The sequence below is a fragment of the Phyllostomus hastatus genome, unplaced genomic scaffold, assembly GCF_019186645.2.
Source record: "Phyllostomus hastatus isolate PE091 unplaced genomic scaffold, TTU_PhHast_1.1 phas_scaffold_78, whole genome shotgun sequence".
Classification (NCBI taxonomy): Eukaryota; Metazoa; Chordata; class Mammalia; order Chiroptera; family Phyllostomidae; genus Phyllostomus; species Phyllostomus hastatus.
The window spans coordinates 8,226,165-8,253,710 of record NW_025334041.1 but is presented as its reverse complement, the minus strand read 5'-3'; the positions used below and the strand labels follow the sequence as shown (position 1 = coordinate 8,253,710).

General features: G+C 47.1%; 2 protein-coding genes across 6 annotated transcripts in view; one reads left to right on the top strand and one right to left on the bottom strand.

Moving 5' to 3' along the window:
- The window catches only part of FKBP9 (FKBP prolyl isomerase 9), a 34,458-nt gene extending 23,873 nt beyond the window's left edge, over positions 1-10,585 (top strand). The window contains exons 7-10 of the mRNA XM_045827674.1: positions 1,179-1,365; positions 4,963-5,108; positions 7,452-7,615; positions 9,247-10,585. Coding sequence (XP_045683630.1) covers positions 1,179-1,365; positions 4,963-5,108; positions 7,452-7,615; positions 9,247-9,423 — 674 coding nt within the window. The 3' untranslated portion in view covers positions 9,424-10,585. The remainder of the gene's footprint in view (positions 1-1,178; positions 1,366-4,962; positions 5,109-7,451; positions 7,616-9,246) is intronic.
- A 3,128-nt stretch (positions 10,586-13,713) lies between these two features.
- Positions 13,714-27,546, bottom strand: part of NT5C3A (5'-nucleotidase, cytosolic IIIA) — a 48,220-nt gene continuing 34,387 nt past the window's right edge. For all 5 annotated transcript variants that reach the window (XM_045828772.1, XM_045828774.1, XM_045828775.1 and 2 more), the window contains 8 exons: positions 21,926-22,024; positions 20,972-21,041; positions 19,558-19,604; positions 18,717-18,802; positions 17,084-17,173; positions 15,834-15,996; positions 14,888-15,088; positions 13,714-14,330 (listed from right to left, as the gene is read on the bottom strand). In XM_045828772.1, the coding sequence (XP_045684728.1) occupies positions 14,223-14,330; positions 14,888-15,088; positions 15,834-15,996; positions 17,084-17,173; positions 18,717-18,802; positions 19,558-19,604; positions 20,972-21,041; positions 21,926-22,024 (864 nt within the window). In that variant the 3' untranslated portion in view covers positions 13,714-14,222. The remainder of the gene's footprint in view (positions 14,331-14,887; positions 15,089-15,833; positions 15,997-17,083; positions 17,174-18,716; positions 18,803-19,557; positions 19,605-20,971; positions 21,042-21,925; positions 22,025-27,546) is intronic.

Here is a 27,546-nt window from a genome sequence, read left to right as displayed (position 1 = left end):
ATGCATGCAGAAACAGAAAACGACTTTCCGAGTACTTGTGTTGTGTAATAATGCCCTCAGGACTAATCCTTCCTCTCTCGAAAAAGACTACATTGATGGAAAACATTTGCTGAAATGATTTTTCTCCTTTTGGCTTTCTATCAACTATGAGACAGAGCTCTGCAGAGAATTATATAAGGTTGTGGGAAGCATCAGAAGGCTCATAAATTTTCTGGGCAGGAGGCTGCTGCATCCCGCGTCATTTGTGGCCTCGGGGGAGGGGCACCCTGCCCTGTAACACCCAGGTGCTTTTGTGTGGGGTCCACCTCTGTCTTCCTGTGACTGGCGCTCATGCCCACTCAGTAGCGGGGTGTGGTAGGACCTACTGCTAACCCCAGAAGGGTGCTGGAGCACAGGGGAAGCACTCAGCGGCTGTCTGTGGGAGGAGGCAGTGCTGGGCCCTGCGCGGGGCTCTCGGCTCTCGGGCTCCGTTCTTGGCACTGTGCTCCCTCTCAGCCATTTTTCTCACCGGGCTGCCGCGGAGGCTAAGAGAGAACACGCATGGAAACTACTTCTGCAAGGGAAGGCGTGGTTCAGAGGTCATGTTTCCAGGTGGAGGCAACAGTGGAGGAGAAAAGCACCTCCATGGTTTTGTGTAGACCAGACAAATAGGATGGCTGCAAAGGCGCTTGGGGAACCTTGGGTGTTCTGTGTCATAAGGGGTGTGGGTGGGCAGTTTGGGCCGGGGGTCTTTCCCCACGAACTTTCCGTAGGTTTTCTCTCTCTTGCGCAGTGACTCTCACCCTCATCTCACCTCTCACTTCTGGGAGGAGCGGGGTGAGCCTTAATGTGGCTGAGCTCTAGTGTCCTCGTCTGCGGGGAACTTAGCCCTAAATCTTTCAGGCTCATTGGCTGCATGGGGCTGGAGCTCATCAGCTTGCATTGTAGTCCGAACGGTGCTCTTAACTGGCTGCGTGACCCTGGCCAAATCCGTGCCTCCGACTCCCCAGCTGTTAAGTGAGGGTTAGGTTACCTCCAACAGCCCTTGCAGCTTCATTCTTCCGGAATGCTGTAGGATTTCGTGTCTGAGTCCCCTGGGCTGAGTCCCCTCAGTGGACACCTGTGAGGACTCCTGCGAGGAGACGCGCGTCCCGCTGCTTGGAGCGTTCCCTCACTCATTTCCCGCGTGTGTCCTCCAGGGAATATCCCCGGCTCGGCCGTGCTGGTGTTCGACATCCACGTGATCGACTTCCACAACCCCTCAGACTCCATCAGCATCACCTCCCACTACAAGCCGCCCGACTGCTCCGTGCTGAGTAAGAAGGGGGACTACCTCAAGTACCACTACAACGCGTCGCTTCTGGACGGGACCCTGCTGGATTCCACGTAAGGGCGCCCCCCCCCGGGATTGAGGGGGGAGGTGAGCCCCCCCCCCCCGGATTGGGGGGCAACAGTCGTGCAGTCCCAGGATCCTCCTTTTCTTCTCATCAGATACTGGCTGAGAACCTCCGTCACTGTTCTGCCTGTGCCCGCCCCCCAGCCTTAACCGCCCCGCCCCCTTAGCCCCGCCCCCCCCCCCCCCCCGCCCCCAGTGCAAAGAGCTAAGCCTCCATCCCTGCTCAGGAGCATCATTGCGAGTTCCCCGTGAATGATCGCCTGCCTCCCCCCCCCGCCCCTCAGTTCCTGGGAAGTTGTCTTTCTGAGAAACAGCTCTCAAAGCTACTGTCTTTACTGCTTCTTTAAACATGAGCCTGCAGATGACTCCAGACTCGGAGCCGGGCACGTCACGCTGTCCTTTGTGCCCTGCCTTCTGCCCCACTCCTCTCCTCTTCTGCTGGGGCCGGCCTCCCCCTCCCGCCTCCCGCGCCCCTGCAGTGGGGCAGGATGCGGCTGCCTGTCCTTTCCTTCCGGTCAGCGTCTGCCCCGGCTCCCTCCCTCTCCTCAGAGCCTCTCCTGAGTCCTGGGGAAGAACCAGCTGCTCCCTCCTCTGCAGTCTCCTCGTGTCTTCTGCAGTGCCCCCCTTTTATCTTCGTGTCTGTCTCGGTGGCCGGTCTGAATACCCGAGGGACGCCCTCGGTATTTATTCGTGTTTTTCTTCCTCACACCTCGCCCAGAGCAAGTGTTTTGTAAACGTTAATCGATTGAGAGGACGCTGGAAAGACATTAGAGGAATCAACAGTCTACACTAGCATCAGGGGCGCTAAAGGAGCTGTGCTTCTTGTGCATCTGCGTCTTCAGATGTCTCTGCGAGTTAGTACAATATTCCTCTCTTTGGGAAAGAGACACTTTGAGCCTTTCTTTAGATCTCCATGTAAGTGCGTCCGTTTTTGCACTGAGTCTGGCTCAGGTTCCTGTTCGGTCCTGGGGAGAAGAAGGACTTCACATACACAGTGTGTGCTGCACTTATTCCAGATGCGGAGGGTCTTCCCTCCCTCCCCCAGGTCCCTCTGCCTCCTGGCTTCCCGTGACAGCGTGCGGCTGGGGAGAGCCAGGCCTGGAGGGCCAGCCCTGGGGACGCACCGTCCAGGCCTCTCTCTGCTGCTGGGAGACCCTGTGCACTCACGCAGTGGGCCTGTTTGATCGCATCCAAACCTGTTAATTATTATTAGCGGCAGCATCTGACGAATCTCTAAGAAAGTAAAAATGCTTCCAAGAAATTATGACATGCTGTCCCTTGTAGCATGTACCCCAATTACAGAGATGTTAAAATGTGAGAAAATATGCATCACAGAGTCAGTGAAACAGGGACTGGCTTCTGGGGCGAAGGCGTCCATGGACGCGGCCGAACAAGCCTCCTTGCCCCCGTGTCGGAGGCCTGCGGAGGGCCGTGGGGGGGGAAGACTGGCTCGTGGTTGTTTTAGGGCCTCAGTGAGTTCACGAGGTTAGAACGGTCTGCAAGGTCGAGGGCATAGGTCATTGTTCTTGCTAGTGTTCACATTTTCGCCTGGCCGTGGAAAGGGGGCGCAGGGGCGGGAACCGAGCAAAGGAATTCCGACTTGGTGTGTTCAGGATGTGCCTCTCTCTCGGGGTGGGGGTCATCGGCTTCCCAGCCTTCTCCTGTGTGTTCGGTGGGTCCACATTCTTCCAGAGCAGCTGGGAGCCACGTGACGCCCCCTCCTCTTACCTGAGACTCCATTCTGCATCTTGAGGGTCATTTGTGGGGACCACGCCCTTGCTGGACTCTTCCCGGCGTGAGCATCCTGGGGCGAAGGGCCGTGCGGCGGGCTTCTGCCCACCTGTGTGTTCTGGAAGGTGGGACCTGGTCGCACTCCAGCCCTGGGAGGACCCTACGAACAAAGGAGGCAGCCAGCTGCTGCTGGGAAGATAGAGGGAATGTTGGAGGGAAGCCAGAGAGGCCGGATGCAGGCAGGAGGCAGGAGGCAGAAGGCAGGAAGCCTTCCAGAAGCTGGGAATGCCCGGAAGGAATGAGAAGAATGTCTGAGAGACAGACTGGGGGCAAAGGAAGAAAAGAAGGGCCCCAGGGAAGAGAGTCAGTGTGGTTTTCAGACATGACACATGAAGACACGTCGCTTGCTTGGAGGGTTTTCTTAACGTGTGTTGAAACTGGCCTCGGGGAGAGGAAGAATGGAGATTGGTCATGCGATGCCTGAGTGCGTTCCTGAAACCCAGTCGTCCCCTGGGGGGTCCCGGGGGTCCCAGCAGAAAAGCAGTGTGAAGGCGCCTGTGTGCCAGGGACAAAGGAGGGATTGTGTGGGCAGCGGCTGCGCAGGGGCCGCTCCCCCCGGGCTGCGGGCTGCGGGCTGAGGCATCCTGTAGCAGTTGGTTTTCTTTCTGTTTTGTCCCAGGTAGGACAAATGCAAACCCTGTTTGGGTTTCCCAGCCCCAGAGGACCCACCGGGCCCTGGGAACCCGCTGGAGGAGGGAAGGAGCTGGCAGCCCTGTGCCGTGGGGAGGGTAGGAAAGCAGAGGAGGGGATATGACCCAAAGGGGCTGACCCCTCCGTGTTGTCCCGACCTGGTGAGGGGCGCCAAGGGGCCTCTAGGACACTGGGAGGCTCTCTCTCCTCCTTGGCAGTGAAGAGCATTCACAGGAAGTGACGGGAAGGCCATAGGTTTGGAAACACATTTATTTTCAGCAGTGATGGGGGTGAGAGAGCCCCGGGACCGTGGCCGTCAGTGATGGTGAAGACCACGGTTCAAGTGAAACTCTGTGTTATTTTTCTGCAAAGACTGTTACAGACCCAGGCACCCAACACCCCCGAGGCCACCTGTCAGTGGAGTCTTGTGCACTTCCTCTCCGCCCAGCCAAGTGCAGTGTGTCACCTCCTGTTTAGAGCGTTCCTGTTCCCGTGTGACAGCTCTCCTTGTCTCCGTCCTGCAGAGGAGGAAACTGAGGCCACGCCTCCCAGGGTCGGATTACCGGGCCCAACCAGGATTCACACGCAGGCCTCGCTGACTCTGCAACCCAGGGTGTAACTGCATTTTCTGTTTATAACATTCCCATGGAAATGTCTGACGAGACTATTGACTAAGACCTAAAAAAGGAATTGTAAGAGCAGTACAAGGAGCTTTGTCCCCGCTGAACCATTGGAGAGTCAGTTGTCCCCACACTGTCCTGTCACCGCTGAGCGCTTTTGTGGGCTGTTCCCCAGCGCCAGGGCCCTTCTCCTGCGTAACTCAACCCCGGCATTAAAATCAGGAAGGCAGCATCGATCTGTCGCTACCTTTTCGTTTTCAGACACCACTTCGGTTCGGCTGAATGTTCCCAGAAGGTCTTCATTCGCCAGAGGACCCCACTCCCATATGTTCTAACACTGAACCGTGCCTCTGTCTTCCTCTGGTTTTCCCCTGGACGCTTTAGAAGATGGTCGGTGTTTTGCTGTTGTTTTTTGCAAAGTGTCCCCCGTGTGGGTTTGTCTGTTGCCTCGTGACCCGAGAGGGGCCCTGTGTCTCCGCCAGCGACGTGCCGTGCCGGAGAAGCGGATGACCTACCTAACCAGGGACTCTCCTCTTCCTCTTTCAGGTGGGATTTAGGCAAGACGTACAACATCGTCCTGGGGTCCGGACAGGTCGTGCTGGGCATGGACATGGGTCTCCGGGAGATGTGCGTCGGAGAGAAGCGGACGGTGGTCGTCCCGCCCCACCTGGGCTACGGGGAGGCTGGCGTCGGTACGTGGTGGCGTGAAGGGGTGTTTGGGGCACGTTCCTCCGAAGTCTGTGTTTTTGGGGTGCCATATTTAGAATCACGATATGCTTCTTCCATTTTTTAAAATGTTTTTTTATTTTTATTTTTCAATTACAGTTTACTTTCAATATTAGTTTGCATTGGTTTCAGGAATACAGCGCAGTGGTTAGACCACAATGTGGAATCACATACGTGACGAAGACTCCCCCCTCGAGACTCCCAGGGCCCACCTGGCACCATGCATAGTTACGGCGATATTATCGACTACGGTCCCTGTGCTGGACTTAATCCCCGTGACTCTTCGGTGACAGCCGGTCTGTCCTTCTCCGTCCCTTCACCTTTGTCGCCCAGGTGCCCTGCCCTGCTTCTTCCCTTTTGAGCCCCAAGAATCTGTTGGGTTTTTTAAAAAGCATTGAGCATTTTTGTATAAAGACCCCTGTGATTTCAGTGTTGGTGCCACGCTAATGCCCCACGCCCTCTTGAGAAAGTGGGGTTTCTATGAAATGAACTTGGACCTTCGAGCCCGCGTGTGGGAAACGTCCCTGCAGGAGCTGACAGGCAGCGTCTCGTAGGCGGGGCGAGGCCAGGCGCTCCCTTCGGGCCTGTGTCCGGGGACAGCGGAAGGCTACCGCCCTCTGCTTTTCACTTGTCCGGGTTTATCTGTCCAAGGAGGTTTCCTTCCATGAAAGATGAATCCACGTTCTGGAAGTGCTGGCTTTATCTCGCTCGCCCTCACAGCTGTCAGGGTTCATGTACTTGACGGTTTTGGCCAGAGTGAGTCCCCAGGGAGGACTTGGGAACCACCCTCTCTTCCGGTGTGTGAATGCTCCTGCTGTCCGGAGGGGAAGGGGGAGGCGGCGGGGAGTGCTAACTCGTAAAAGTGATGGGCGTTTTGGACTGATTTTCTGTTTTCAACAATTGTTAAATAACTGTAAAAATACTCCCTGCCACTCCTTCCCAATCCAAAAAGAAACAAAAAAATATGTTGTGTATCTTACAATACAGTACTCCTGTGATTATATACTAAATAATTATAACATAATCTGTAGTAACAATTTTAGGTAATACAGATTATATTTGTATGTATAGTCACATACTTATATAACTTCTTTTGGGTCCATGCTACATACAAGGTCCATCCAGAAAGTATCCAGCCATGCACTATGAAAAATAGAGACATTTACTGAAGAAGATACAAGAAACATTGTACATAGGACAGTGACCCCTCAGTCCCCTTCGAAGTAGGCACCTTGGGACCTCACACAGTTCTCCCAATCACTATCAGCTGCCCCTTCCTAATTTCCTGAATCTGATTAATGGTCTGAAATCTCTTCCCTCTCAAAGGTGATGTTAGTTTTGGGAAAAGCCAGAAATTGCAGGGCATTAAATCTGGGCTGTAGCAGGGTGGGGCTGAGTCACCTGGGTGACTTGATGTTTTGCAAAACAACTGCACGAGACGTGATGCACGAGTCGTTCATTGTAGCGATGAAGCTGCCAAACACTAGTTGCCCATAACTGAAGCCTTCTGAATCACCTGAATAGTTTCCACAGAGGAATGGTCAAGCTTAATGCAAAATTTGGTGCAGATTCATTACTGTACTTGCTCAGTCATTTTGAAGGCAATGGCCACACAGTACACACGCTCATTCAATGGCATCTGCTTCCCCTACTGACTAGTACAGTGAAGTTGTCATTGTTCACGCATGCGCATTCCAGTCCACTCTCCTTGTCTGCCAGGTTACATCAATGTTGCAAAAGCCATTCTCGTTATATTAACAACGGCTGGATTTTTCCTGGACAGACCTCATATACTGTTTTTGACTTTGTGTTTACAGTCCTATCTTGGATCATGATTTTAAGGCATACTCTATTATTCTTACAGTTCTGCTGTTAGATTTATTCAAAAGTTCCTCCATTGGAGTCTCTACTAGTTAGTGGCTTTCAAACATTTTTCGCCAAGATACACAGTAAGAAATACGTGTATCTCCTAATCTCTGTTACAAATAAATATGTACACGTACACTTAGTTTCATATATTAAGCTGAAACTCACGTTTCATAAAATGTTACTTAACCTTTCTATGTGCAAGGTACCTGGATCTGCTTCGTTCTGTTCCTTCGTTTAAACAAAAGATGCAGATCACCACCCTCTCAAATCACTTGGTGACTGCCTCGTAGTCACTACCTGTGGTTTGGAGAAACCAGGTGCTGATGCTGAATGTTCTCGCCTGCCCCGCGGCAGCGAGAGCCCAGGGGGAGGAGGGAAGTGGAGGGGGCCTGTCGGCTGCCGAGGGGCGCTGACCCGCCCCCTCCCTGTCGCCGAGGCAGCTGGAGAGGTGCCGGGCAGTGCCGTGTTGGTGTTCGACATCGAGCTGCTGGAGCTGGTGGCCGGCCTGCCCGAGGGGTACATGTTCATCTGGAACGGCGAGGTGTCCCCGAACCTCTTCGAGGAAATCGACAGGGATGGCAACGGAGAAGTCCTGCTGGAAGAGGTAACCGACCTTTGAAGGCGAGTGGGACTGAAGGAGCTCATGGGGCCTGACCGGGCCGGGGGACCCATTCCGAAGGGGAAGTCTTCTCCGGGTGCGGGGACACCTGTGTTTGTTTCCTGTGGTGACCCTGACCTGCACACTCATGTGTGCCCTGCACTGTCCCGTGTGCTCTCTAAGGTGAGGCTCTTTGAGGAAACTGAGGCCCCGAGAGGTACAGGCATGGATTCAGGGCTCACAGATCTGGATGGGTTCCCAGTTCCGGGGGGCCCACGCACACCTGCCCTGGGCTAAGTGTGCTTCACACACGTTATTTTGGTTGGCCCTCTGGAATCGTCCCTATCTTCTCAGAAGAAGCCACTATGCCCAAGCTCACACGGCTCCCCGTGGTTGGAGCCAGGACCCACAGGCCTGTTTGAGCTTCCGGATCCTGTGTTGTTTCTCCCGTATTGGATGCCCCTGTGTGGACCTGTCACAGCCCTGGGGAGTCCAGCTGTCATCCTTTCCCTGCCTGCTTGCCCAAGGACATCGCTCCAGCTTTCTCCCATTTCTCGCACGTTGTCCGCACGTCCCCAGCTGCTGGCCTGCTCGCATTGGCGCTGAACCTGGCCTTGCGAGGGGACCAGTGCCCCTCCCATTGCTGGGTCAAGTAGTCGGTCCTCCCTGTCTGACTCCTTTGCATGACGCCGTCTTTCCCCAGCTCCCAGACACCGCCACTTTCTTAGTGTTCCTTCCGTCGCACCGGTAGCTCCTCAGGAGTCTGTTCTCTGATCTAAAATGGGAGTGGGATCATGGCCCGCTGCAACTCAGAATGCTGTGGCAGCCCCCTCCCCACTTCCCAGGTCCTTACCGTGGCCGGTAAGGGTCCTACAGTGGCCGGTAAAGGCCCTGCAGAGGCCTCCCACAGCCTGCTCTCTGTGGCCTCCCCGCCCGCTGCTCTCCTCCTGCCGGCCTGTGAACGCGCCCGGCACGCAGGCACCAGCCTCCGCACCAGCTCCGCGCTCTGCTCCGGACACTCCTGCCCTAGATAACTGGCTCCTTCCCTCACTTCCTTCACCCCTTTTCCCAGGTCTTCCTTCTCCACTGGGTCTCACCCTGACCACCGAGTTGATGCTTTGACCCCCTCGTCCCCTTGTACTTTTGATCTTCCCTACTTGGCTCTGCTTTTTTGTTTTTCTAGAGCATTTTACTTTGCAGCTTAACATGTAACTTGGTGGTGGTACTCATTCTGAATGTGTGTCTTTCCTACGAGAATATGCTAGAATGACTAGGGCAGGACGTACCTCCAGGATGCTGCTCCGCATACAGCAGACGATGGGTTTCTCTTGTGGGAACGAACGGATGTGGGCAGCAGGGTTCTCCCAGGCTGGGTGGCGGGGGGCCAGCCCTGGGGAAGAACTGGGGGCGGGGGGTTGATGTGGGGAGACGGGACGGCTCCAGGAGCCACACCGCGCGTTGCCTGCCTGGACGTTGGGGGATTTTGACCTGCACCTGGCGAACAAGCCAGGCTGCGGAGCTGCCACGATTCTTCTCTCTGCTTCGCCGGCTCAGAGGCGGGTTCCGTCCTGTTCGGGCGGGGCTCGGCGCCCTCGGCTGCTCTGTCTCAGGGTCTGTGTGTCCTGTCCCCTTTCCAGTTCTCGGAGTACATCCATGCCCAGGTGGCCTCTGGCAAAGGGAAACTCGCTCCTGGTTTTGACACCGAGATGATTGTGAAGAATATGTTCACCAACCAGGACCGGAATGGCGATGGCAAGGTCACGGCGGAGGAATTTAAACTCAAAGACCAGGAGGCCAAACACGACGAACTCTAACCCAGATACAAGCCACCATGTGACACCAAGGGCCCCGTCACGACACGGCGTGCCGTGAGGGCGTGAGGGTCTCTCAGCAGGTGAATTGTCAGCAAGCGGTCGTGGGTCCCACATCAGGGGTGCGTCGATGCACGTGCTGAGAATTTTAGGCTGAATGCCGGTGATATTAGACAAAATTGGGGCGCAGTGCCTTAGCATGGGCTGTGTAGGACATGGAAAAGGCTGTCCTGCCAACCGTTGTGTGTGGGTCTCCTGGGTAGTTTTGTTGGTAAAGGAAAATAGTGTCACACAGAAGTTACAGCCATCTTGGAGGGAACAGAAGAAAAAGGGTCCAGGATATCTATGTAAAGAGGATGAAGAAAAAATTTTTTAACTTGCTGGTATTTTGCAAGCGTTGCCCAGATGGGCAGAAAAAAAATAAAGGGCGTGTCCCAGCAGGGTTCCCAGAAAGCCCCAGAAAACTCAGCAGCCTGTACAGCCTTCTGGTGAGGCCCAACCTCCACCTCCCCCCGACACACACACACACACACACACACACACACACACACTCTTCTAGTTATTCACGCCCCTCGCCATTGCGGTCCTCTGACTGGCTGGGTAACTTGGGTATCAGTGGGCCACACTAAAGGCATCTAGGACCACGGGTAGAGAACTTGATTCTGCGTCTGCCACGTGGGGTTCCCTGCGTCCCTCTTTCTTGTCCCCATCGCTCTGTCCCGTAGTGCACTGAACCCTTTGGTCATCAGTCAGAGACGCCCCGGGCTGCTGGCCAAGCCGAGCTCCACAGTATGTCACTGTGGCCGAGGTGGGTGTGTCTTCCCAACAGGTGAGCTTGAACAAGGTGACATACTTCTACTCATCTGTGTCCTGGACAGAGAGGTGCCCTAAAGCCGGGGCCTCACTCTGCAGAGGAAGGCGAGGACACCACACTGGCCGGCCTGGCCCCCCGTTTCGCGGTAACCACCCTGTGTCCTCTGTTCCCAACTGGTGGTGGCTCTCACCCTGAAGTCACGCAGGATTTCCCTTCTGAAACTGCCTTGTTTTACTAATTTAAACGGTTTTGTACTGACGTAGCTCTGAGGTAGTCCGTGAAAACACCAAGCACTTGTTCAGCTGAATGTTGGAAAACTGACCTTTTCCGTGTATAAAATGTTGAAGTCTCTTGTCCGGCTCTGTGGTGGCTTATTTGAATGAAGGCTGAGAGGACCCCGTGGGAACGAACCGTGCAGTCAGACAACAACCCAGTGGGACTGTGCCGGTGGAACTGGGAGAGCGCCGAACAGTATAGAGTAGGGGGTGAAGGGCCCGGGTCCCTGCAGGAGGCACCCTCCTAGGGACTTCTGCAGAGCGGCTAACGCGAGGGCTGTTGCAGAGGCGTGGACAGGACTCGGGGACCCAGGACAGCCGGTGGCCAGCAACCCCGGGAGGCAGTTACCACCTGGGTGTGGAGGGTCGCGGGAGCCCAGGCAGGGCCGTGTGGTGGGAGCAGTGGAGGGCCTGAGCCGCTCCCGGCACTGGGTCTGCTGCGGCAGCAGAGACGTGTGTCCACCCCTGCCACGGCCCAGGAGCTGAAACCAGCTGGCACCAGGAGGGAAGGGAGCGGAGGGGCTGGTGGTGGAGGTCAGAGAAAGGTGGAGGACGAGTCAGGGAGGGTCAGGGCGGGAGCAAACGGAGAGTAACATGGCACAAGGGTGTGGGGAACTATTAATATATGTATGTACGTACTCAGGTTTTTAAAAAGCAAATGTTAATTGTTTACTTTTTTGCAGAAGCCACCTCAGGGGCTCGGGGTGCTTTTGGGAAGGGAGACGCCCAGGCTTTCTGCCTGCTGCTGCCAGGGTCACTGATGCTCCTTACCCCTCCCCCAGCGGGTGCAGCCTGTCACTCAGTTTCACTGCACAGGGGTCCTCCCTCCCGTGCCCGGCAGGCCGATGACCGTGCTCCGTGGAACTGCCCTCGGAGCGCTCAGGCCTGTCACCCTGCACCACCCTCATGTATCTGCGCAGGGAAAAAGCCTTGTGCTTATCCTCTACCCCAGTTTTTAGCTGGTCCTGCTTGCATGTCTTCACTGGGGGACACGGGCTGGGGGAATAAAGTTAAGCTGCTCTGGAGGACTTAGGGACTGTGAGCCGTGCAGCTTCAAGAAGAGACGGACCTTCTAGCATGTCTTTGTTTGTAAACTCTGCCTGCCTGCCTGTAGGCCCCTTGTTATTTGTGTTCTCTTCAAAATACTTGTCTTAGGTATAACAGCTTCTTTTTTCCTCCTGAGCCATCCACTAGGATGGAGGAAGGTGCAGGAGGGCAGGAAGCAAGTCTCATTGGTTAACGACTTTCTCTAGAACCCCATTCACAGTAAGGACTTCCCTGTTCACTACTCATTCAATCCTCACCTCCAGAGCTAATACCTGACTTTACAGATGAGGAAACCAAAGCTTAGAAAAGTTAAGAAACTTGCTCCACATCATAGGATCAAAGACTCAGATCCAAGTTTAACTGATTTCAAAGCTTGTGTCCCTTACAACTCAGGCGTGTTGTGATCAGTTTTGTGCTGAAGTATGAGACTAAGTACAGAATTTAGCGTGATGGTTGAATTCCCAGTAACCTTGAGAGGTGTCAGGATTAGTCATTCAAGGTCACATGCATCTTCCTTTCTGATTCTCTGTAGTGTATACCAGAGAAAACCCTGAACCTGAACTCTGGATGGAAGAAGTGCCAGCGTTCTAATCTGCCTGATCAACACTGGTATCTGTTACAGCAGGGGACGGTGATATCTTAGGAAATCTCTCTGGAATGAGCTAGTACCGCTGACAGGTTTTTTTTTTTTTCTTCCAGTTTCATCAAAATTGTTCATCTTAGCACCAAAAACTGCCTTGCCTCATAAAGTAAAACTTGAAATTCTTTAGAGATGTGGCAGTTACTGTACACTACCAATGATCAGTAGGGCTGCAAAAGGTATTTTTGTTTTATCAATTCACCCAGACTACGCTGGGGGATATAACAGCTTACACTTTCGTGGGTGGATAACCTAACAATATTGAGTAGTTGTGCTAAGCTATTCTGAATGCAAATACAAGTTTTAAATGCACACACAGATGTCACAGGAAACGATCCACTTCTCTCCAGCTCCCCCGCCCCAGGGCACAGCTCTCCCTCGCCCATCTAGAGCCTGCATCATCACCCTGGCGCACAGGTGAGCAGACTGAGACGCAGCTTAAACAGCTCGTCCTGGTCTCACACGGAGGGGTAGGAGGAGGAGCCAAATCCAGGCTCTGTGGCCCCTTTCCTCCTGGCTGCCTCCCACGGCTCTGAAAGCCGAAGTTGGAACCAAGTATTTTCAACGTCAGTAGCAGCAGGGGCAGCAAGCTGTGATAGGGTCAGAGGCACAGAGCGGAAGAGGCAGGGGCCTTGGCTTGGTCATCAGGGTTCTGTGGACGTGGCTAGAAGGGCTGTGGAGACTGTGCCTTCATTTTATAGGGAGGTGACTGACCTACAGTCTTGGTAAAGGACTGATGCATGACTTGAATGCAGGTCACAATTGCAGTGTTCTTGACACTGACACTGCAATATGCTTTTTTGTGGAAGCATCCTATAAACTCCTTTGGAAAACAGCCAGGGGGGCAAGCAAGCTCCAACAGAAATATAGGGGTAAAAAGCTATCATGAGATAAGAGACTCCCAATTTTGTTCGGCGTGAAAAAGTCCTCCAGGTAATCCTGACACTCCCGTGCATGCTGTCTGCTTTCATTCAGGACCCTGGTTTGGGGTTTGATTTTGGAAATATCTAAGCAGGGAACAGTCTGCTTTTCACCAGCCCTCACTTGCACTGTTGACTGTAGCAACCACGAGAAGTAGTGCTGGAGGGTCGGGACGGGCTGCCTCAGGACAAAGGTTTGCATCTCTGAGATCTTGCTTCCCTGCCTCCTGATTGGGCTACAGATGGTAACCACACCAGGTGTCCAGAACCAGCTGGGTCGTGCTTTGTGCATATCAGCTCAGCTGTTTTAAGAAAACCAATTAGCTGCTCATTGGCACAGGAGTTACAGGGTTGGAATCAGGGTCGGAGTCATCACAACGGCAAGTCTAAGCCATTTATGAGGCAGCAGAAATTTGTGGCAGGAAGTAAGACTACGGAGGGCAATGATGGTTCCTGACTCCGCAGTATGACACCCAGCTACGCTTTGTTTCCCGACAGCCTCTATGCCACGGAGTCATAGGTCACACACACACAAGCCGAACCTGGCGGGTGCTTAATAAATATTTGTTGAATGAATGAAGAATAACAGTTATGCTGTAGAATTTAAAAGGCTTTTCAAGTTTATTTTCAGTGCATCAATATACAACATATTATAATTAGTGGTATGTGGATTTCAAGTTTTTTCAAACACCAAGTGCTAGTATGTTCGGGTAAATTTCAATTTTCCCAGAACAAAATAACAAAACACAATTTCAGGAGATGGTGATCGGCATAATTCACTCAAAATACAAAAATGGCAGTACTTAAAACCACACATGTAAAAAACTCCAAAACTTCAATGATAACATTCAACTACAAAAGTCACTCTGGAAATGCAGGGAGTTACTTTTCCAATTTTGACGTAGAGGTATTTTAATGTTAAAAACATGGTGAGGAGTGTTTTGGGAGATGTGGAGGAAAAGGAACTGCTGGTTGACGGATTCAACATGTCTGAAAATACTTCAAGAGCAAGGATGTGTCATAAATAAAAGTCTTTCCGCGAGACGAACACACGAGCAGTCCTTGCGCCGGCTGCGCCCGCGCGAGAGACGCCCTCTCGGAGGCTGTTATTTATACAGAATCTTCTGTAGGATGGAGTTGGCTAGCTCCAGGGACTCCTCTTTTACTAGAACAATGTCGTAAGAGTCCATGTAGTTGTCTAGAAGCTCATCCACCTGATCAACGACAGCAAAAAGCCATTTGGATTAATACACAGGAAGAAGCAAATCATTCCAGTACGAACCTCATCATTTTGTCTTAGATCTGCTGGGCAGCATGTGGTAAATTAAAGTCACTTTCTTAAAACGTCTGAAATGAAGCAATACTTTTAAGTATTCTGAGTTTTAAGGCTCACAGAGAAACTTTCCCCGTGGGGGCTTTTCTCCCCAGAGGAAATCTCTCTGGTCTGGCGGTTTCCCAGCGGGGACACAGTGCCCAAGGGACCCTGGGCGGCGTCCGAAGTTCTGACTCTCACGATGAGGGAATGCCACTGGCGTCCCGCAGGGAGAGGCCAGCGAGGCCTTTCACGTGCACACCCTCCCCCGCCCACACCTGTGAGCGTGCGCCCGTGCATCCCAACCCCCTCACTCATCGCCGAAGGAAAGCGGGGAGGAGCATGCCCGATGGCTCCAAAGGAACTGCTTTCTCAAGGACCTGATGGAAACAATCGCCTATCAAGTTTCACTCTGGTTGCTTCTTAGAAGGAAATTAGGTGACAGATTTGTATACTCACTCTATCATTTAGATACCCAATTTTCAGGATGTGTTCAACATTGGCTACTCCGTCCGCCATTCGCAAGTCGCCCTGGGAGTCTCCCAGCAGAATTATGTTGCTGTTGTCTTTCAGTTGGCTGAAGTATTTTGAGTTCTTCAAGGCACCGTCATGTTTGTTAAACACGTGAATTAGATCTCCTTTAAATCCTTTGAGCACCCCCTATTAACGACATATAACTGCTTTGAAGTAACAGGTTTTGCAAATTTTATTTGCTGTAGTTTCATACTTACAATAGATAAGTACTCTGAGAATTAACTTTCCAGAGACTTTAAATGGTGAACACAAGTTGAAAGTCCAATTTTTACTTTTCATTTGGTTCCTAACCAAAAGGTCCTGTTTTATGTATCATATATTGTCTTCATTAGAAGAACTTGTTCAAATGACATCAATTCTAATTCATTCCCCACCCACCCACCCACCCACAGATGTTAATTCCTTAGCGTTGTTGTATTAAGTTGCATTTTAAAAAGTTTTACTAATTGTTATATTAGTCTATAGCTTGGGAAGCAAAAGTGTAAGGAGTTAATTTTAAAATATGGATGTGGGGGAGGTGGGATGGGAGAAGGGGGAAGGGTTTTCAGGAACAGGTATAAAGGACACATGGACAAAACCAGAGGGGGTGGGATCGAGGGTGGCAAGTGAGGATGGCTGGGGTGGGAGGAGTGGTGGGGGGAAAATGGAGACAACTGTCCTTGAATAACAATAAAAGAAATTCAAGAAATGAATAAAAGTAAAGCACGGATGTAGATACGACACTGGGGGAGATGATGAGTCCCACAGTGGGCCTCTCAATGTGGCCCCATTTAGTGAGTACATATGGAATCATAAATAACAAATGCATTTATACGATCAAAATACTGACAGACTTTAAAAGTAATGATAAAGAGTAACTTGATATTCTTACATTGTCATCAAAATCCATGAAGTTGGACACTACTTTGACATTTGAATAATAAACCCCAGCTTGACGCATAATCTCCTCCAGTACATCTCCGATACCAGCCGAAAATATGAACACAGGGATATTGTGTTGTTGGAGCTTACTGAAAAAGTTCTCATATCCTTCCCTGCAAGGTGGAGGTACAACAGGACCGTTAAAGCGGGGACTATCTCCCTCTCCCTTAGGTGATAGAAAGGCTCACACATTTCTACCTCATTCTATGGCTCACTTGGTTCTCATTTGAAAGCACTGTCCAAGGGGGCTGTTACTGGTGTCCGACACCGGGACAAGTTTTTCAAACAACGGTTAACTTTTACCCTCCTTTTAATAAACTCTAAAAGAAATCAGGTGATTTTAGACTCGCACTGGATGTGCATAAGCCCGCGGTTCAGAATGCGCACACTACTGAACAGCAGATAATCAAGCCGTGCCTGGGAAAGCCCGTTTAGGGCGAGTGGGCAGACCTCCTGCTTGTCACTCTGCTCAAGCAGGCCCTGTTGCTAGTGGCAGGGGCTGGGCTGCGCTCTCTTCTCCTCTGGCGCCTCCTGCTGAAGACCTGGGGCTACAGGTCGTGTTTGTGTCTGAAAATCTTTTCCTCCCTTTCTACTCTTCCTGGGCTGCTGGATAAGCTGCCCGACACAGGAATGAAACACTTAAGAGCTGTCCTCTCACTCCTTCTGACAGTTAATGCTTTCCTGCTCAGAAGTAGGTTGCCTTAAAAACGTAGCATCATCACACACACACAAAAAAAGCATCGTATTTGCCCAGTGAGTTGCAGAAGTTAAGAGGTGGTAAACAGAATTGAAAAGTAAGCTTTTAAATGTTAATATCTTATAATTTGTGTTATTAGAAGTCTATTCATGATTTGCAAAAACAGATTCACCTTTCCTAGAGATAGCTTTCAAGGGACTTGTTTGCAGGGTGATGCCCCCTCCACTGAGCCACACCAGTCAGGGCAGTTTTGAAATTTTTAATTTGGAGAATGGAAATGCAAATTAGTACTTTAAGCTCACAGGCTTTTATTCTCTACATCAAGATCTAACATGTCATTCTAAATTCCTTAACCACTTTTACTCTGTGACAGGTGGCACAGTCTGTGTGTTATATGGATATTCTTATACATTATTTTAATAAAAATACACACTTCAATGCAACATGTAACAACAATTCAAGTCTGTATACCGTTGACAACAAAAAATACACAAGAAACTTACTTGAGCATAACGTTAGATTCTGCTACGACTTCTTGAAGTTTAGCTTTCGGTAAAGCCTGTTCAACAAGCAAACCATGTGATATAGTGTACCTGGAGTTTACGACCAAAGAAAAACAAAGTCAAGGAAAGGAAATTAAAATATCTTTATTACAAAGCATTCTTCAGTATGAGAAAATGCAGTATTTCACTTGTGATATTTTGGAATTAAATTTCAGATCTTTAAATTCACCGCTAATGAATGTATACCCCATGTGTCTCAAAAGGTGATACACAAGTTTTTGCTGGATTTCCTGGTTCTCCCTAATCTCTGGCTTACTTTAAATGCGTTAATAAAACAATGGAAGGATACTAGGTGTAAGCCTGTCCTGGGTCTACAGGTGAGACCTACAACCTCACGGGGCATTATCATTTCTTTGATTGCAACAGGAATTAAAACAAAGCTGTTTTTTCACCTGTCTGTGGTCTGAATTTTCATGAAATGCCTAAGTACGGAAGATGCTGCTTAGTGAGCAACAGGGAAAGTCCTTGTTATGGGAAGTTTTATACAGGGGTGGGCAAAAGTGGGTTTATGGTTGTTTGCATGGAAAAACAACACAGGGATAACCCTGTGCTTCATGTATTCACAACTGTAAACCTACTTTTGCCCATCATATCCAGGTGCTTTATCATTCCATAAAAGCACCTATAATCACACCATCTCAGTGGAACAGGCCTTTAAAGTCTCGCTACCTGATACCTAAAAATCCCTTCTGTAATACTCCTCAGTGAAACCCCTTCTCTGGTTTGGTTCCCACCCTGTTAGTGAGCTCATTCTCCTGGGAACCTTATATCACTGCTAGAAAATTCCAATTGCTAGACAGTCCTTCCGTCATGCTGAAAATCAGTGTTAGACCGCCTTCTGAGTCTGCTTCCAATTCCACATGTTGAGTAAGTCTGGCCTCTCTTCAACATCTTATACCATAAACATTGATGAAGTGTGCCAGGTACTCAGGTGATGGGATAATGACTACAAATGCATCATTTTTGGTCTCTTAAGATTCTAACACCACCGGGTGTTGCTTCTCGAATCAGAGCTCTCTATTCGTGGAAACACTCCTCGAGTGGAATGGCCCCAGCTCCCGGGATTGTCTCAGGGGACTCCTCTCGACCCACTTGCTGAGTCTGCCAGCGTTTCTCTCAACAGCGCCCTCCCAGGGTTCGACGCAGTGTTTCAGTGGGCCCTGCCGCCACCAGCACGGGGCCACGTCTCGGAAACTGTCACCTGCTGGTCCCACGTCAGTTCAGAGTCTGTCTACAGCCTAGCGCTTTTCCGTTACACACCCAGCCACAACTTGTCCATATACTTTAATGAAAAAAATTCTTGTTTTAGGTTTAAGGCTTAAGTGCAGAATTATAAATTTATTCCTATCAATCTTCATCTAAAAAACAACAACAAAAAACCAAAACTAATGCCAGACTGTGAAAATGATGAGAGAATTAGAGCTTATTATTAGAGAAACAGAGATTATATTTAGTTACTGCTGTAAGTCATTGCACAATTCATCAATCTATTCACACATGGAACACAGGGAAACAAACCATGAGTATAACTAATACAGTTTTTTAACCGTCCCACTGTCCAATACACACTTACCATTCTACCATATAAGGGTACTTCTGTTCTACAGTGAGAACAGGGTCAACTTCAATAGCATAGTATTTTTCCTTTAGCTGCAGTAACTAGAAAGAAGCACATAGTGTAATCATGAAGACTGCAGAGATGTCATTATTCTGCTTAATTTTATAAAGCAAAATAATAGAAACAAGCACTAAATGGTAAAGATTAGATCATGAGTACCTAATACATATATCAACTGAAAAGACCTTTGTTAATTTCAGTTTACATGTAACTGAATATACCTGCAAAAAGCTACTTTTCTTGTCTCTCTTTTTTTAATTTAAGTACTTTCAGGTCAGCAATCAGTGAAACTGACTAATAACCGATCAGTACCAAAAAAAATCTTCATTCTCATGTGAAAGTATTAAATTTGATTCACCTTTGGACTCTTACTTTGTTATGACAGACACAGAGACACCTACTCAAAAAAGCAGAGCATTAAGGCAATTTCCTGATAAATTTAAGGGAGCAAAGCCTGCATACAACCAAAGTAGTTTAGTTTTAACTTTCCAGGTAAGGTAAGGACACCAGAATATTCTGGCAATCATTTAAAAGTTTTTGTGTACGTTTTGTTGCTATTAAAAACTAAAATCTTAAAAAAACCCAAAAACCACTGTTTTATTTTTTTTCTCTAAAATAAGTTTGAGTGCTACAATCCAGAGAATAAACCTAACATTTATTGAGTGTTTACTGTATACCACGTTTGGCTGTAAGCACTTTGCATTCATTCTTGTCTGTGTGAATGAACCTGAAGAAATTCTCCGGCAAAAAGAGTGATGATGTCTTTCAGTAACCGGATTACTGTCAGTGCTCTTACCTTTTTCCGACATTCATCTGTAACCAGCTTACAGTTGTCAATGACATCTAAAGAGAAAGAGCAAACAACTCATGAAAAGAAAAAACACTCTCACTGGTGAGTGACGTACTACTTTAAAATTTAAATGCCAAGTCAAATAGCACAGTCAAAATCGTCAGGACGATTTTGCTGGTCTGGCGCTTTAATCCACATGGCATCCCTAGAGAATCTATTGGTTTTAAAATCCATGGTTTAGTGATTGCTCGTTGAGACCGCTGAGCTAGATACTTCAAAGTCTTCACTGTGAGTTGTATACTGACTAGTCCCCTTAACACCATCCTTTGTAATTAAATAGAAGCAAGGAATGCATCTGTAAAACACATGATTTTTCTTAATAAAATGTTAATAAACAATGTGAAAATCTGGAAAATATAGATTGTAAAAGAACCAAACATTATAATTTTACCTTTTAATCAATTACTAAAATTTTAGTATATTTCCTTTCAGTCTTAAAGTTTTATGCATTATCAATCAGATAAGAGATTGAACTAAATCTATACATCTGAAGTCTGCTTTTTTTTTTACTTCACAGTATAATCTGTATTTTTTAAATATGATTAAAAGCTCTCCACGAATATCATTCATGATGGCTATATACTCTGTCATGTGGGCATGGCATCATTGATACTATTTCTACAGTGTTAAAATTCTTAGGTTGTTTCCAAGCTTTTGCTAGTATAGATAATTTTATATTGAAGTTAGTTACCACTATTTCTGTGAATACAGTCCCCGCCCCCCAACTTTTGGGGTTAACTGATTAGAAATTTCCCAAAGAGGAATCACTGGGGCACACGCTATGATTTTCAGGTTCTGATGTAACTGATCAGGATGATGTCTCAAACTGCAGGTGCACCAGCTGTGAATGAGAGGGTTTGCGTCACTGCTTCTGTCAGGGTGAAGAGTATTGTTTTAGAAACTCACTGCCAAGTTCCGAAAATGAGAACAAAAAAGGTGTCTTGCCTTAGCAACACATTTTAACTTTATACCTATTTCCTCACTTATTCTTTAACTTAATTTACACATAAATGATACAGAAGTTTAGTAACATTCCTAGAAAATGTAACTAATGGATAAATAGTGTTTCTTAAGTTTAATCCAAAATTTTAAATCCACTTCTTGAATAATGAATAGACCACATTTGGAGAAAAAAAAATTCTGAAGTCTTTATTCCTCTTACAACCAAAACCATACAGGAAATAGCCATGTATGTGACCCGGGGAAAGACAAATCCTCCAAATGCAATAGGAAAAAGCAGGTCCCCTCACTTCCAATGTCCAAAAAGAAGAAAACCCCCCAACCTTATAGATAATATTATAGGTAGAGGATCTTAAAATAATGATTACTTTCATGATTTTGTTACACGTGCCACACTTACTATGACATGTTGGACATCTCTTCCCTTTGTAGGAAAACCTACTCAGTGTCATGTCAAAGTCTGTAATTATCTGTAAGAAAAGGGAAGAGGCATTATAAAAACACAGCTGCAAGGCCAGGCCCATGCTGTAAGCTTCCTAAAGGCTCGGCACTGTGCTTGGTACCTGGTCCCCACTGTGAGTTATTCCCTCTACATGGCGTTTTCTAATGCAGTTCATATACAAAGTCCTGAAAATTACCTTACTACGGCTTGCATGCCTGATTCCTGAACCACATAAAATCTGATTAATCAGTATGGGAATGTACAACCGCAGGTAATATGGTTACAGTTATCCAACAGAAATAAAACACTGCACAATTTCAGCACACTTGGTCGCTGTACAAAAATGTAGTGAAAGCAATTAAACTAGTAAGAGGCTTGGCTGGTGTGGCTCAGTGGACTGAGTGCCAGCCTGCGAACCGAAAGGTCGCAGGTTAGATTCCCAGTCAGGGCACATGCCTGGGTTGTGGCCAGGTCAACTGTTGGGGTGTGCAAGAGGCAACCCATCACACTGATGTTTCTCTCCCTTTCCTCCTCCCTCACTTACCCTCTCTCTAAAAATAAATAAATAAAATCTTAAAAAAAAAGATGGAAGAGCAACTTGAAACTGTACATACTTGGTATTATTCTTAAAATAGTTTAATACGTATGCATAATATTAGTTAACTTAGTACTTAATATTAAAGAACAGCTAAATTTATTTTAAGACTATTAATTTTTGTTTCCAACAGGGTATTCTATATATTTTTTTACCAACTCTAGGTATCTCCTTCAGATTTTACATTCTGCAAGGACAGGCAAAACTCATCTATCTACACTTTCTTGGCTCAGATTTCAGCAAAACAGGAGATGAATGTGTCCACCTGAACATCAGAAATGAGGGTCAGCAATAAAGGCTTCTTGATAATTGTTCACCTGAAGTTTATTAGCTCCTCCTTTGATGAGACCACAGATAATTTCTTCTACTCTTGCAGGGTTCTTGATGCGAACTGAAGTTTTCTGAAATTCTGGCATCTAAAAAGAAAAGGACATTACATGACTATTTTTAACTCCTCTTTTCTCAGGTTCCTTTGATACCAAGCAGAAGCTTATATTATTTAAAGGTTTTAAAATGTTGAGGCATTATACACAAACAAGCCAACCACTTGTTTGCTTGTTTGTGTATAAATGGTATCAAATTACCATTCATCACCATGTCAAGAATTTTAACAGCACATGAGTAGCTTTCCATCTACAAGATTAAGACAAAACTACATTTGTAATTAATACATTATCAGAGAGTATAATTTTTCTAATTATAAAAGTCATGCAGGCTTATGACAGACATTGCAGAAAAAATGTCTGGGATTCTATTACCCAAAGATAAACAAATGACCATTTTATTTTCCATGATTTTCATTTTTTGGATTGCAAACATGCATATATATGCACATGGTTCATCTCCTCACAGTATACTTTTGCATCTGGCTGTCTGACATTAGTATTATTACACATGCAGTTAAAAGAAAATGTTTTCAACAGAGTTCATTAACCAAAATGGAACGTAAGAATTGAATGGAGAATATATTTGAACTTTGTGATAAAGAATTTTCTTCTGAGAATCTTTCTGCTTAAGATTTAGTTTCTATTCATATTTACTTTTCCAAAAATTTTTTAGCAGGAAGGAAACAAATATTACAAGCTTATTCCCCACAATTTACCTTTGTACAGATAATTAAATTATATTTAATTTGAAAAGTTACTTAATGATGTTCGCTCCTTTATTGTACTATATCCCAAATAACTTCACTGTTCTTGGCATAAATTTTACAACACATTTATTCCAAGTCAGAACAACCACTAAAGAGCATTAGATTTATTTCAAATCAGAACAACCACTGAAGGGGCTTAGGCTGCCACAGGGATGGTTTATGCAGGCTTTAGTGTTTCTCAACAATTTAATGCCTTTTTCCCTACCATGGATCAAAGTAACTTCAGCACAAGTACAACACTTACAGCCCATGTACAAGTAGGCGGGGAGGAGGAAATTATGGGTCACCTTAATAGTAGGCTCCACAGTGTAAAAAGACAGTAACAGAGCCTCAGATCAAGGTTCTATACTGGCTTGTACCTGACAATCTCTATTTACTTGACATCATATTATCTGGGTGTGTTATCACCAATGTTAACATACTTCCCCTGGGTGATGGACACAGTTACGAAAAACTCCCTAGATCTAGTATCTGTGCTACAACAGAGCCTGACCAGGTAAGTCTGTTGGGTCCCATGCTGTCTCTACATAATGGACAAAATTAGAAAAACCAGAGGAAGGCTAAAATGTTCTCCAAAGACTGGAAGATGGATTCAGAAGTGTACAGGAAAGAGAAATGCAGACATTAAGATTTTCTCCATAAATGAAAGACTTGGACTCACAATACACTTACTTTTACAGAGCTGCATTGAAGAAGGAGAGGGTAAGCTACAATGCAACTGACCTTCATACAGTGATCCTTTTAATGTAACTGGGCTTTAAAGGGTTTTAACTGATTAAGGAAGGTTATCTGAATATATATATAGTGGTTTTTCAATAGATGAGACAAGCAGATAGGCACTTGTTTCTCGATTCCTTTTTTCATCCATTATTCTATTCATCTTCTTAACGAAGACTTACCTGTGCCCACTCTGTGTCAGACGGCCTGACTAGATGCCAGGGATGTGATGAGGGGCGCCACTTTACAGGTTTCCTGCTGAGTTTTAGGAGCCACTGCTATTTTGGAATGTCAGCTCCATGGCACTGGAAGTTACAAATGTCTCAGCCAGTAAGTTCATCTCCTAACAACTAAATTCTGCTCTTACCTCTACCTTAAGAGACAGATGCCTCGTAATCAATATATGCTTGACCCAGTAACTAACTCATACTGAAAGCAACAGGAGATCGATGTCACTGACTATACTTTCACCAAGGAAATGGAACACTGTATTGCAGTAAATCCAGACTGAGGAAGACATCCGGCCTCAAGCAGGTCACGTCCTCCGGTTTCCGAGAATAGGCGGGGGGAGGGGGGGGGGAGCACCAAGGCTTTGGCCAGGCTGACAACTTCTAGACGGGCTTCTTCTCCACAGCTGTGGTCCAAAAGAGACCCCACGGCTAGAGGCACTCGTGCCCCTGCATCTGCACCACACACAACCATTCCTTTTAAGATGGATCAGAAGTTAATTCCCAGATACCACTGGATGAAATAGCAGTGGTGAGAACGGATTAAAGAGCAGCTACTTTTCCTAGAGAACACAAGAGGGTGGTGGACACAGGTGTAAGAAATACAAAAGTCATAATTACATCTGCCTTGGGTTACATGGATACACTACCCTCCACCCCACAGTACACATAAAATGTCACTAAAATAGACTTTGGGCCAAAATGGAGGCGTAGGTAGATACACTGTGCCTCCTCACACAACCAAAATAAGGACAACAATTTAGAAACAAAATAACAACCAGAACTGGCAGAAAACTGAACCGTATGGAAGTGAGACAACCAAGAAGTTACAACAGACACATTCATCCTACCATCTAAACTGGTAGGAAGGGCGGAGTCAGGCAGCCGGGAGGACAGGGGTCACAGCACAAAAAGTGGTGGCACCGGCGTGTAAGCCATCCCGGGTGTGCAAGACTGCAGCGGGCGGACCCGGGGTGTGCAGGTGGCCGCTGGCAGACCCCGGGTGGCAATGGGCAGACCCAGCGAGGCGGCGATTGTGAAGCAAGGCACTGCCAGCAACCCAGGGACTCAGTGCAGGGAAATAGAGCCTCGGGGCACTGATTGAAAACACCTGTGGGGGGGGTTGAGTTGCCGGGAGAGACTCCCAGCCTCACAGGAGAGATCGCTGGAAAGATCCACAGGGTCCTAGAATGTGCACAAGCCCACCCACATGGGAATCAGCACCAGAAAGGGCCAGTTTGCTTGGGGGAAGTGGCTGAAGGGAATAAAATCCGACTGAGAGCGGAGCAAGTGCCATAGTTTCCTCTCCGACCCCGCCCCCACATACAACGTCACAACCCAACAACTGGATCGTCCCGCCCTGAGGAGCACCTAAGGCTCCACCCCTCCTACGTAACAGGTGCAACTAGACAAAAAAAAATATGGCCCAAATGGAAGAACAGATCAAAGCTCCACAGCAAATACAACTAAGCGACCAAGAGACAGCCAACCTATCGGATGCACAGTTCACAGCACTGGTGATCAGGATGCTCACAGAATTGGTTGAATTTGGTCACAGATTAGATGAAAAAATGAAGGCTACGCTAAGTCAAATGAAGGAAAATGCACAGGGAACCAATAGTGATGGCAAGAAAACTGGGACTCAGATCAATGGAGTGGATCTGAAGAAAGAAAGAAACAACCACACAGAAAAGAATGAAGAAACAAGAATTCAAAAAAATGAAGAGAGGCTTAGGAACCTCCAGGACATCTTTAAATGTTCCAACATTTGAATGATAGGGGTACCAGAAGGGGAAGAGCAACAAGTGGAAAAGTTATTTGAACAAATAATAAAGGAGAACTTCCCCAATCTGGCAAAGGAAACAAACTTCCAAGAAGTCCCGGAAGCTCCGAGAGTCCTAAAGAAGCTGGACCCAAGGAGGAACACACCCAGGCACATCATAATTACCTTAGCCAAGATTAAAATGAAAGAGAATCCTAGAAGCAGCAAGAGATAAGGAGACAGTTACCTACAAAGGAGTTCCCATCAGACTATCTGCTGATTTCTCAAAAGAGACCTTGCAGGGAAGAAGGGGCTGGAAAGAAGTATTCCGAGTCATGAAAGGCAAGGACCTATATCCAAGATTGCTCTATCCAGCAAAGCTTTCATTTACAATGGAAGGGCAGATAAAATACTTCTCAGATAAGGTCAAGTTAAAGGAGTTCATCATCACCAAGCCCTTATTTTATGAAATGTTAAAGGGACTTACCTAAGAAAAAGAAGATAAAAGACATGTACAGTAAAATGACAGCAAACTCACAATTATTAACAACCACACCTAAAGCAAAAACAAAAACAAACTAAGCAAACAACTAGAACAGGAACAGAATCACAGAAATGGAGATCACATGGAGGGTTAGCAACAGGGGAGTGGGAGGAAGAGAGAGGGGGAAAGGGTATGGAGAATAAGTAGCATAGATGGTAGGTAGAAAATAGACAGGGGGAGGGCAAGAACAGTATGGGAAATGTAGAAGCTAAAGAACTTATGACACATGGACATGAACTAAAGGGGGGAATGTGGGTGGGAGAGGGTGTGCAGGGTGGAGGCGAATGAAGGGGGGGAAATGGGACAACTATAATAGCACAATCAGTAAAATATATTTAAAAAATTAAAAAAGTCACTAAAATATTTCTAAGATATTGGAAATTTTACTTAAATATTTTAGAATGGACCTAAGAAATACAATGTTTTGAAATACACCTGAAATGTGTGAAAGATGATCAGAATATCAGAACATTAAGAAGCACACTCAGGAGTGTGCATTTCGTCACACTTTTGTCACTTCCTCAAACCCCGTGCAGTGCACACGTACCTGGTTGGAGTGTATGAAGTCATGACCCTTTGGATCTGAAGGGCAGGTTACTATGAGTGGTCCAAAGACCTCTGAATTTGATTATGATACGATTTTATGGAAGATAAATACAAGGTTGAAAATTTCCATCATTTGTGAACAAAAGAAAACGAATCATTCCATGAGGCCATGAGGCACAATGCTGGGGCACGGGCAAGGCTTCCCTGACAAGAATCGGGACGTGCCGCTTGACTGGAGCCTAATCGGCATCAACACTGAAGATGACTACGAAAAACCCAACATGCCTTTATTCTGGCCGATCTTTAGAATATTGTATTTGTGCAGAGCAAACAAACTCCTATTTGTCTACTTCCCTGTTCAAAAAGCAATGATTTCTAAGCTGATGTCAAAGATACACAGGTTTATTCAAAGCTCTATAGCAATGTTAGATTATTTGATATTATCTTACAGATACTTTATTCAATTATATACATGGCAAGACATAAATGAGCAGCTCCATGGCACAGCCACAAAACTGTCTTAGTATTCTTCTGAAAATAGCCTACATAAAAATCACTGTAAATTACTTAAGAATTTCTGCCCAAAACACATCTCAGGGGATGTGTTTTTTCCTTTGTTTTCTAATGTTAACATCTGGTGTAAGCAAAAGACTTCACTGCACTGTACAAAGTAGTGGGTACTACGATTTTTATGAAACTATACAAAAAGTATAGGTTTACCGAGACTGGCACATTTACTCACAGATGACTGATTCTATGATTTACTAGAAGATTATGCACGACTGAACTGTAGTGACAGCCCTATCTCCCTCGCCTCCCCCATATTTGGCCAGTCTCCAGAGTAAGGTCCTATAGGCCAAATTCTTCCACTCATTCACTTACCATACAGTCATTAAGTATAAGGCACTATGTTAAGCAGGTCTGTAAGTGATACAAAACTTTTAATACTTCTTATACTCAAGATACATATTCTATAACAGATTATAATA